Source organism: Denticeps clupeoides, chromosome 18, assembly GCF_900700375.1.
Source record: "Denticeps clupeoides chromosome 18, fDenClu1.1, whole genome shotgun sequence".
Taxonomy (NCBI): domain Eukaryota; kingdom Metazoa; phylum Chordata; class Actinopteri; order Clupeiformes; family Denticipitidae; genus Denticeps; species Denticeps clupeoides.
In genome coordinates this window covers 7,884,760-7,897,126 of record NC_041724.1, presented here as the reverse complement: position 1 = coordinate 7,897,126, position 12,367 = coordinate 7,884,760, and the positions used below count along the sequence as shown (strand labels likewise).

The 12,367-nt window shown below is 40.7% G+C and overlaps 1 protein-coding gene across 3 annotated transcripts in view; it reads left to right on the top strand.

Annotated features, from left to right (window-relative positions):
• Window positions 1-12,367, top strand: part of fstl5 (follistatin-like 5) — a 128,651-nt gene that overhangs the window by 49,232 nt on the left and 67,052 nt on the right. For all 3 annotated transcript variants that reach the window (XM_028959720.1, XM_028959721.1, XM_028959718.1), the window contains exon 4: window positions 3,619-3,867. In XM_028959720.1, the coding sequence (XP_028815553.1) occupies window positions 3,619-3,867 (249 nt within the window). The remainder of the gene's footprint in view (window positions 1-3,618; window positions 3,868-12,367) is intronic.

Sequence of the window (12,367 nt, the reverse complement as noted above, 5' to 3'; positions counted from 1 at the left end):
CACAACTTATTATTCTAAAATAATAATGATTATAAATTATTATTCATTTTCCAAAGCAACAGAGAGCCACAATGTAAGAATGAAAGAGCTGCAGGCTGCTGACCACTGTTCTAGAAGGACAACCATCTGCAGCAATCTACCAATCAGTTCTGTATGGTAGAATTGCCAAACGGAAGCCACTCCTTAGTAAAAGACACATGGCAGCCCACCTGAAGTTTGCCAAAAGGCACATAAAGGACTCTCAGACCATGAAAAACAAAATTCCCTGGTCTGATGAGACAAAGATTTAACTCTTTGGTTTGAATACCAGGCGCCACATTTGGAGGAAACCAGGCACTGCTCATCACCAGGTCAATACCATCCCTACAGTGAAGCATAGTGGTGGCAGCATCATTCTGTCAGGATGTTTTTCAGCTGCAGGAACTGGGAGACTAGTTAGGATAGAGGGAAAGATGACTGCAGGAATATACAGAGACATATACATAGAACTTTCATCTTTCAGCAAATTCAAGTTCAAGTAAACTTTATTGTCATCTCTTCTATATATTGTACAGATATACAGAGAGACGAGAAGACGTGGCTCCAGTTTGACAACAACCCTGAGCACACAGCCAAGACATCAAAGGAGTGGCCTCAGGACAACTCTGTGAATGTCTTTGAGCCAGAGCCCAGACATGAATCTGATTGAACGTTTTTGGAGAGATCATAAAATTGCTGTACACCGACGCTTCCAATCCAGCCTGATTGAGCATGAGTGCAAAGAGAAATGGGCGAAACTGGTCAAAGATAGATGTGCCAAGCTTGTGGCATCATATAAAAAAAAATTTGGTGCATCAACAAAGCATTGAGAAAAGGCTTTCTTATTTTAAATACATTTAAATACATTTGCCAAAACCAATTTTTGCCAAATTTTATTACAATTCACTTTCAATAGGAAAGTTTTCCAGCAACCCATATTACTGGACCGTATAAAAAAATATCTGTCTACTCTATTCAGGTTCTGGAGATTTTATTTTTAACAGAAGAAAAACAAAGTTTTTTCAGTGTCCTCTCTTTGATGATGTTTTGCACACGATTTTCATCATCATAAGCAGATTCATGAGTGAAGGAAAAACCTCATGGGTTGGTGACTTATCCATAACAACAGCTTAATGACAGATTTGTTCAGTGCTTCCTTAAATAGCCTGTGCAGCACACCAACCTGCCCAAACATGTCAAGATGCTGCAGACGCCTGCATGTCACCACGAAACGTTTCTCATGAGGAATACAAGTGGTAGCCAGAGCTATTTTCATCTTGCGAGAATGTGTCCCATGGATATGTTGACAATCTCATAGTTGTCAAATTATTCAGGAGTTGTAATGTAGTTGGACTTGACCCTTGGAGTTGAAAGACAAAAATTGTAAAATGACCCATTTAAACAGTTAAAACACTTATCATACAACATCATATTTCTACCAGTATTGCTACGTTTGTCTAAAATCTGTTATGGATTTATGCATCACTTTTGTGACTTAAAGGTTAATAAAAGCAATGTGGTGAATACACCTTCCAGGTGTTATGCAGGAGATACGTGTTTCATGCATTAATAATTGTGTATTTTGATGGAGCATTTTTTCAGAGCATTCCGTATCATTCAGAGCCATATACGGATGCACCACTAGATGGTGCTGCATGATAATGTGATTATGAATTGGGTCTACAAGTTCCACATCGTAGATTTGAATGGATGAAATATTATTATTAAATACTTTGTTCTTCACATAGTTTAATGTGCTGACAACTAAATCACACAAAGATTATCAATGGAAATCAAATTGCTCAACCCATGGAGGTCTGGATTTGGGGTCACACTCAAAATTAAAGTGGAAAAATCATAAAAACAGCAGAGTACATTGGGGGGTGGACAGGTCAGGGAGATAGGGGAAAATGTCAGAAACAAATGCGGGGTACACATTAGAAAAGGGGGATAAAAAAAAAGACAACCCCCAGATTGTACTCCAATGGGGAACTGTAAAAAAAACAAAACACCTCAACAGCATAAGCACATAGACTCTAACACAACATCTAAATTGCCACAGGGGAGGGGGAAAGGGGGGGTGGATGAAATCCCATGTAAAAGTAGTAGTCTAGGTGGTAGTAGCCTAGTGGGTACAAGTCACTCTGGATAAGGACGTCTGACATCTGTAAATTTAAACGAGCATCAGTCCTGGTGCTACTGCCAAAACAGCACACACACAGACCCACCAGTTCACGCTGGGGGGTATGAAGCGGGCAGAGGGGTGGGGTGGGGGGTGGCTGCATATCAATGCGTGTGTATATGTGTGTGTGATTAGGCGTCCTTGGGTTGGGGAAGAGAAATGATGTCCCAGATGTGCTCAATTGGATTCAGGTCTGAGGAATGGGCGGGCCAGTCCATAGCATCAATGCTTTCATTTAGCAGGAACTGCTCACACACCAGCCACATGAAGTCTAGCATTGTCTGGCATTAGGAGGAACCCAGGGCCAACCGCGCCAGCATATAGTCTCACAAGGGGTCTGGGGATCTCCTCTTGGTACCTAATGGCAGTCAGGCTACCTCTGGTGAGCACATGGAGTGCTGTGCAGCTCCCTCAAAGAAATGCCACCCGACACCATTACTGACCCACTGCCAAACTGGTCATGCTGGAGGATGTTGCAGGCAGTAGAATGTTCTCCACAGTGTCTCCAGACGTGCTCAGTGTGAACCTGCTTTCATCTGTGAAGAGCACAGGGTGCCAGTGGCAAATTCGAAAAGCATGCTGCATGGTGCAAATGCCAAACATGCTGCACGGTGTTGGACTCTAAGCACAATCCCCACCTGTGGATGTCGGGCCCTCATACCAACTTCATGGAGTTTGTTTCTGAGCCTTTGAGCAGATACATGCACATTTGTAGCCTGCTGGAGTTCATTTTGCAGGGCTCAGGCAGGGTTCCTTCTGTTGCTGCCCTCCTACCGCCTTCTTCATGTCTCCTGATGTACTGGCCTGTCTCCTGGTAGTGCCTCCATGCTCTGGACACTATGCTGGCAGACACAGCTAATCTTCTTGCTGCAGCTCACATTTATGTGCCATCCTGGATGAGCTGCACTACCTGAGCCACTCATGCTACCACTAGAGTGGTAGCACCGCCTGCATTCAATAGTGACCGAACCACCAGTCAGAAAGCATAGGAAATGAGAATTGATCTGTGGTGACCACCTGCATGTGTGTGTGTGTGTGTGTGTGTGTGTGTGTGTGTATATATATATATATATATATATATATAATTGATTCAAGTTAGTAATATCTGTATTCTAATATGATACAATACTCTTAAGTACTTTATTGATATATTTTCACTGTTACAAAACCATTGTAGTGTCAAAGCTTGCAGCCAGTTGTAAAATCTTAATTTACCCTTTTAACTAAGTCAATAAAAATAAAAAAACCCTACAAATAGATGGTTTTATGTAGTAATCAATCTGTCATTACCTACAGCTGTATTTATCTGTCTTATAATAGATAATGGCAGCTCATAATAGCTGTGCACTGACACTTTTTTATTATTATGGATGTAAATGAATAGTTTCTTTTCTCTTTGTGTCTCCCTCTACTCAAAGGCTTTTTCAGCCACAAAGGTCTCCCAGGGCCGTGTGAACACAAGTACTGTGGACTGGGGAAGCACTGCGTTGTCAACCGTGAGACGGGCCATGGAGAGTGCGAGTGCTTGGGCCACTGCAAGCCTCACTACAAGCCCGTGTGCGGCTCAGATGGGCGGCTGTACCAGAACCATTGTGAGCTCCACCGGGCGTCCTGCATGCTCCGCCAGAAGATCACCATCCTGCACAGTGAGGAGTGCTTCTACAAGAGTAAGAGTTTTCCACAATCTGTCACTCCTGCAGTCAATCTGATTGTATTATGTAGGGTTATGGTGATGAGATTGAACCATACAACGAATGCATAATGTCGCTGGAAATGCACCTACACACACCTATGATAATGAAGGATTTGGGACTGTAATGTCTCTAATTGCCTCTGAGGGTGTTTATTTAAATATCCGACTTGGCATGGAAGGTGTTTTAAATGGGCTTCATTAAGTATTTATTTGTGTTGATTACTGCAGTGCAGAGGTGGTTTTAGAATCTGCTGGGAATGTGATATAGGGCAGACCTTTTATCAAAAAGACAAAGTAATTCTCCTTTAAAGGGTTTATACATCACTGTTGCCACTTGTAGAGTAATTAAAGCCGTGACTGTATGTTTCAGAAGGTTTTGTATCAATGCATGTATTAATGCATTGATGCATTAATGATAAATTTTATAAACATTTTACAGATAAAAGTATGACGTTTCATTCAGGAAGCACCACTAGGTGGAGCTAAAAAATTGTCAAGTAATTATTGGGTCACAATGATTTATTATGCAAGGAACCCAGATTTTCCATCATCCGATGTGTGATTGGCATAAAAGATACAAATTACATTCAGTAATCAATTTTTTGCTAAAGGACAACAATTACTTAATTGCCCAAAGGGGGTAATTTAATTCAATTTCAAATTCACCCATTCAGAATGTGCAGTCATACAGATAATGCACAGTCAGTGTGCAGTCAGATTTAGTAACATTTACATGTGTGAGTTTCATACAGAAACATAAAACTGGAGCCTTTACCCACAGGGTAAACAGCATAAGCGCAGAATATTTTTAACACTGTACTGTAACACTCTGATAATGCTGAGGATCAGTGATTGGCTTTACTAAATATGATGTCAGTTACACACAAGCACCGCCCACTTTTAGTTTTTATTGAATATGGGAGCATTACTAATTACAATTTTGCAGTACTAGTTTAGCATTACTAATTACATTAGTTTTTGGGTAAACTGTTGAACTTAATATAATACAAACACAACAATAATATTTGTGCATATAAATATACTTTATATATATATATTATTGGCTGTTTATCTGAGATAATGTTTAACTTATTTTTTACTTTAAACTGAGGTATGTACTGAACAGTAGGGGTGTGTTAAATCTCTACTATTCACCCTCTCAACTCACCATTTTTGACTGAAGGTTGATGTTTAACAATGCTAGTTAACAGTAGTCCAATGCATATATGAAACATTGCTGCACAGCCCTCAAAAGACTAGACAGTCTCAGGTCTTGTGGATCCAATCAGACAAAAAGCCATTTCAGTGTCAGTGGCTTGATCAGTGTCACATACCTGTTCTCTGATTCTGTAATTGGAACCATTTTTTGTTTTACTGCCATGTGCCTTGCTGTTGCAGAAAAAAAGCCTACTCCTTGAGGGCTTTGAAATCAAGCTTCAATCACCGAGCATAGCCAAGTAAGGATGTGGTATTTGACCAGTGTAGGTTGAATCAATAAGAGGAGTTAAAGGAAGAAAAACGACAAAAAAGAAGAGAGAGAAAAAAGCACTCAAGCTCTGTGTGGTTTCTTTTTTTCTTTTTTTTTTGTCTTTACATCCACTCCAGCTTTTCCTCTTTTGAATGATGTGCAATCAATTTTCCATTGAGAACCAGCACCAGAGGAGGTTGGCAGACACCTGTTCATCAAATGAAACCTCGCCGCCTTTTAAAAATTCAGGACCCTTGAAAGCTGGGCGCATATTGTAATTCTTGTTCCCCCACCTCCTTCCTATAAATGCTGAGCCTCCCAAATGGTACTCTTGTTTAGTTTGTGTTTGCTGCAGTGAGTGGCCCATGATTGCTATTGCTTCAATTAGGCTGATTAAACTGTGAAAAATATAGCAGGGAAGGGGAAAAAGGAGCCTTTTAGCCACTTTAACACGATGCACAACCATCAGGTGCCATGTTCAGCACGTCCAAGCGTCCTGTCCTGCTTACTGCAGGGTGATCTCTGTGTGCAATTGCAATGCATTGAAGTACAGGGTTTTATTTTTGAAGTGATTCTATAGATCTTGTTCTTGGTGAGAGAAATAATTACTCAACAAAGAAAGGGTAGTTATTTTCTCTTCTTCAAGATACAGATACCACAACTTAAAAATGGCTGCATGCAAATACAGGGGTCTAGCAGAAATAGGAGAGTCAGACGCTTTGTAATTAAGCAAAAGTAGACATTTTCCTAAAGAAGATGTTGTTTTAGGAAATGTGAATAAAATGTGAATTACATAACCTGTCCTCTTCATTGTGGACGCTTTTTGTAAAAAATAAATGGCATAATTAACCCATAATAGAACACACGATTTCTTATTCAAACAAGACAAGGACACCCTGGCCCACACATAGAACAGTGTTTAAGTGGCACTTTAGTAAGCCTTTTCCTGTAATTTTGGCACTTTTAATTATTGTAATGTTTGCCTTATTAATTTTTTTTGCCTTTATGCCATTTTTACCAAATAATTCATGCTATAAAGAGGAGTAAAAAAAAAAAGGAGAAGAAACGAGCATCTGGAAGCCAATACTTATCTGGGCTGCACATTAGCGCCCTTATCGCCCAGGAAAAGCAGGAGGAGGAGGAAAATAAAAAAGGAAGGCATTGATTGAAGGTTCTCATTATGGCTGTGAAAGAAAGTATGACCCTCCACCCTCCTCCGAAATCCCTTCTCCATCCCTCGCCATCCCTCGTTCCTGCCTCGCTGTCACTGCGCGGGATTAAATCAGATCGAAAATTAAGTGGCACGCAGAAGCTTGTTCAGCCTAACCAGAGAAGCCACATGTATGGTAGCCAGCAATCTATGCGGTAGTCACCTGACACAGCAGCAGACAATTAAGTGGCACATGGCGGCATACTAAATTCCCACTTTCCATTCAGCAGGTGCCATCTCGTCGCGACGCATGTCTGCGCGTTTGGATTTGATTTGTATCACGAGCGCAGATAATAAATATGTTGTCTGATGAGCCAAGTCCTAATGCATGCTCTACATCTGCTCAAATAATCAGATTCTCAACAGGTTGTAGTGATGTTGCTGAGCCTTGTTCTGAGGTTACACAGTAAACATAAAATGCACATTAACCATCCGCAAATGGATAATATTATTTTTAATGGTTCTTAATTAAAAAAACATAGCATTTCTTGGTGTAAACACTATATGTATGTTTAATTTTACAAGTGGGTCTGTTGCATTTTCAGCAGTTAGTCTACATAGTCTAATAGACTAATAGAACTATTAATAGAACTATTCATTATCATTTCTGGAATCTTTGTAAGTTTATGGCACCAACTTTTGAGAATATGTGTCTTTGTAGTTTAGTCATATTTACACAATGCTTACTATGAAGGAGTTGCTCATTTACATTTAGGTGTAGTATTCTTCCATGTTTCTTAAGGTACACATACATTTTGGTTCATTTCACATAAAATGTTCATGATCCACATTTAGCCACAGTCAGTGAGGGTGTCAATGTTCTGTCATGTCGCGTTATTTCAGCTTCTTTAATTAACATGCTGAGCCAGAGAGGTGAAAATAAATCACATAAATATTACTTATGCATGCAAATACAGGGTCTAGCGGAAATTTAAACGTTTTCTTGAGGAAGATGTTGTTTTAGGAAATGTGAATAAAATGTGAAGTACCTAACCTGTCCTCTTCATAACTAACAAATAATAGAACGTAAGATTTCTTGCTCCCGCAAGACAAGTACACCCCGTCCACCACATAGAACAGGGTGTAAGTAGCACTTTAATAAGTCTCTGCCTGTAATTTTGGCACAACTCTGATTTAAACACTCTGGGAAAAGGGAAGAGGTGATTAAGAAAAATCCTGACTTTTTCCACAGACAATTCCCTATGGGGGGTAACAGCTTTGGTAAATATGCTTCTGTTGATCATTACCCTTTAGGAAAAAATATTACCATATGGGTAATTATGCTGTGGGTTCGAAGACAATACTGAATTTTGAATGCTTCTCTTGTTCATTAGCGAGTACACAGTATACAAGCTTGCAGTGTTTTTTGGCCTCTCTGTCCCACATTATAGAGATAAAAAATTCAAGGTTATATGTGGATTTTAGAACATGACTGACAATGTATTATAGTATTATGTAATTTGATTAATTCTTAAGACTAAACCTTGCCATAATAATAACATTTTGCAAAGAGAAAAGAGTGTGAAAGAGTACAATGGAGGCACTTCCGATTTTGAATAAGGTGAACTCATGCTTTGAATTGCTTGTGGTGTTTGCAGAACATCAAAAACTATACAACTTGTCAAATGCTAAATGTAAACCAGCCATTTAAATCAAATAAAAAATTTCCTGCAAACATGCTACATTTATGCAAATTACCTACCACACATGCCACTCCTGTACGCCATGTGTGGCAGACACGGCCACTATCAACAGTGGTAAAGGCATTCATTTATTTTAACACATTAAATGTCTAAAATTAATATCCAGTGTAGTATAATATAAGATTATGTATAGGCTGCTACCACACTAATATAATAGGATGGTATTAGTAATAGCCTTGAGGGTAACACACTCACCTACAAGCCAGAAGACCCAGGTTCAAACCCCACTTACTACCATTGTGTCCCTGAGCAAGACACTTAACCCCGAGTGTCTCCAGGGGGACTGGCCCTGTACTGATTGGAAGTTCCTCTGGGTAAGGTTATCTGATAAATTCCATAAATCTAAATGTAATATATCTCTCTAATAACAATCAAGTTCTTTAAACAGCCCCATCCCTTCATTTTCATAATGTATTCTCTGTAAAGTAAAGTGTAAAGTGTAGTGATTGTCACATGTGATACACAGCAGCACAGCACACGGTGCACACAGTGAAATTTGTCCGCTGCCCCGCGGTGTATTTTGTGGGTGTTCTCTTTCGGGCAGTGGTTGGCCTAACAGGTAAGGAAGCGGCCCTGTAAACGGAAGGCTGCCAGTTCAGCTCCCAAATCAGCACTGAGGTGCCACTGAGCAAAGCACCGGTGCATTTCATGGCTGCCCACTGCTTACCAAGGGTGAGGGTTAAAAGCAGAAGACACATTTCATTGAGTGCATCATCTGCTGAGCTGTAGTGTTTCCCAATGAAAATTTTCAGTTCAATATTTAGCCAGAAATATTTTTTAAGTAGTCTACCAACATTAAGGAACATGACTGCATGTGTTCTGAATGGATGTAAAGTGCACCAGTAACACCAGATGCACAAAAGAACCATTTTCACAACAACAAGGTGCCTTTAGTGTCCTGTAGTCCAACCTTCTTGAAAACATTTCTGTATTACACACTCAACTGATTCACTATAATTGCCTAAGTATAAATATATATAATCAGTGTGTGTGTGTGTGTGTGTGTATATATATTTTGTAACTGTGATCTTACAAAAGACAATAAATGGTGAGTTAGTTACAGTTGTTGTCTATTTCGTGAACAGCATATGTGTATAAAAGGTACAAGTTGTTGAGTACAATTAACAGGTCTCCCTGGGCCCTCTGCCTGGCGTTCTGTTCTAACACTCATGCTGCTGTAGGCATGGTTTCCCTTCTCTCCGGGCCCCCGCCTCTAATTAGGTCGTTATGGGTCTGCAGCGCCCAAGAAGTTGAGTGGCGTTCCCAGCGAGCATCCGTTCCCCGCTGCTCTCCCCTGCGCTGCCTCCTTAATGACCGCATCCCACCAATTGAGTCTGTAACCCCACTGCGAAAAAAACAAAAAAAAAAAACATCCCATGTGTCTCCTGCTCCCTAAACTTTGGCGCGTCAGAAGGGAGCAATCCCTCATTAAAGCACAACTGCCAGATCATCGCGGAACTGTCTCCTCAGTTTCTTTACACTTTACACTGTACACCGTTCATTGCCGTGGTTACAGGACTGAGGTGACACAAGTGTCTCATGCCCCAGAGTGAGTCACTGCATTAGTGCCTCATCCTCCCGAGTTGTTGTCTGTCGCTGAATTGGAAAGAATGCTTATATATGAGACGCTGATTGACGGTGCAACGCTCATCCCACGCAAGGTTCCACGTAGCAGGATTAAATCTTTCTACTCAATCTGGTTGGATTACACGTTCATCCCACTTCTGCAAAGTGGGCGGGCTCATGCAGGATCAGATGGGCCTAACAAAGATCAGTAAATTTGCATGAGTTAAAGACCTTGGTGAGTCCACATTCTAACTCATGCATCTTTAATAGATGTCACTCAAACTGAAAGGCGTAGAGCTGTCTAAATGTGACTGAGACTGATATATATATACACACACCTTAACAAAGCTGACATTGATTTGCCGTTAACAGGAAATCACAGCTGCACAATGGAGCCCATAAATAGACACGTTCACAATCAAGAGCCTTTCCTGCTTCTCGCCGCTAATTGCTCATTTGCTTTATATATGGCCTGTTCTTCCAGAATAATGGGCCTGAACAATGCAAATAAAGTACAGAGATCCAGAACTGACAGCTGAACATTTTCAAAAAGCGCATCAGGTAATTGGGCAGCCACCGCGATGCAGATGTTCTCGAGCGTTCAGAATTGGCAATTTGTGAATCTGCGTTGCATCCCCTGCATGCAGTGATAGACATGCGCAAGTTTATTAGTGGATGGATGGCACCGCCTGCCTCTCTTATTAGTGTGAAAATGAAGATGAATTCTGTGCATTAGTGCCATAGCGCCATTTGGATGTATTATCGTGCTTAGGGGAAAAGCAATGGCCCATTTTTGGGAAAATTTATATCATAAGGGAAACTGTAGTCGAGAATGATGTCATATTTCTTTTCATCTAGTCCTCTGAAGTCATGAGAATTGATTTTGGCATAGCTGGAGAAAACAGCTCGAGGATTACTATTACTCTTGGCCAGCCAAAGGGTGACACCTTCTCATCAAGGCTTCGGCACAGTTTTCCATCAGCCTGACTTTAATTATGAGAGAACGAACCTCTGATGAATATATGGTAGTGTTAAACCCATCAGCCATTTGCTGTCTTGTTTATTTGGCCTAGTCAAAGTTTTCAGGATTGGCTGAAATCACACGCATATTTAGAGTTTGTCAGATAATACAGCAATTATGAAAGGCAAGGCCTGGAATATATTTGGCATAAGGCCAAATTTGTGATAAAAATATGTGTGGAAAAAAAAACAATAATTTTAACATAATTGCCTATATGACACAATAGACAGATATTTCACATACGTGAAAAAAAGTTCTGAATGAAGATGTGGAACGTGGTAGCGCTACAGCGACTGACCTCACGCTTGTGCTTTCACAGTACAATACATACCACTTCAGAGTAATCGCAGGAGCAGCGGGAGGCTACCCTTTGTGCATGTGTGTGCTGTGAACACTGAATAGCATGGATGAGAGGACAACTGCCAGACTTCCAAAAATACACAAATTCTTATGTTTGTAAAGAGAAAAATGCCTGAGCCTTTTGATGCTTGGCATTGCATGGCATGCTGTAAACAGCAAGCGAACGTTGGGGAATGTGTTAAATAGCGGCATTACATAGGCTATAGTGCATATGAAACATGGTGCATAGTGTCAAACATATATAAGTTTTAATCACCATGAATGCTAAAAAAAAAAAAAAAGCTGACAGCAGACAGGTTTTGGTCCCTTGAAATCTACATAACCTTGTTCTAGAATATTTTTATAATCTGTTGCATGTCACTAGTTGTGCAAGCCTCTGAAGTGAGTGAGAGATGGTCAGTGCTGCTTCTAGAAGAGTCGGGCAGTGTATGAGTGTTTGCATTAGGGAGTCACTCAGATCCACGCTAACAGGACACCTGACGCCTCAAGGCAGCCCTCATCCGCTCAGGCGTCTCTGATGTCCGCTGAAAACTCCTGCGAGGCTCAGAAGAGGCAGGGCATTTGACACAGGAAGTGGAGCATGCTTTTTTCGTGCCATCTTCCCCTCTTTTTAAAAACCCTGATGGGCTTTGGCCTGTGCTCTCCTGCTATTCTTGCCAGAAAAAAAGTGGATAGGGGTGAAAAAGTCCCCGCTGCGAGTGGAGTTCACCTCAGTGCAGTAGAGTGTGGAGCTTTCAAATGCTCTCGAACGTAAGGCAGGAGGTGAGCACCTCACTCTGTGCAAAGCCTGGGCATGCAGAGCTTTCAAAAACTGTGCTTTTATTTGTGGGGTTTGGTGATTTTGCTCCGTTGAGGCTTCAAGGACACAAGCAGCACAAACAAGTATTTAGTGTACATATAGTGTACAAAAACACTTCAGTCCTGTTCTGGGTTTACTTCCACACATTTGTCATGTGCCTGTTTGGTGCACTCGCAACCATTAACATAGAAATGGTAGATTGGTAGATTTAACCCATGGTAGATTTAACCCATTTTAGATTTAGATTCAACCCATTAACAGATATTTATCATTCACTACATGTTATTAATAAAGTAAATTCATGGAACTGTATTTACTTTACTGTAAACAAGGGTGCTTTTATCAAC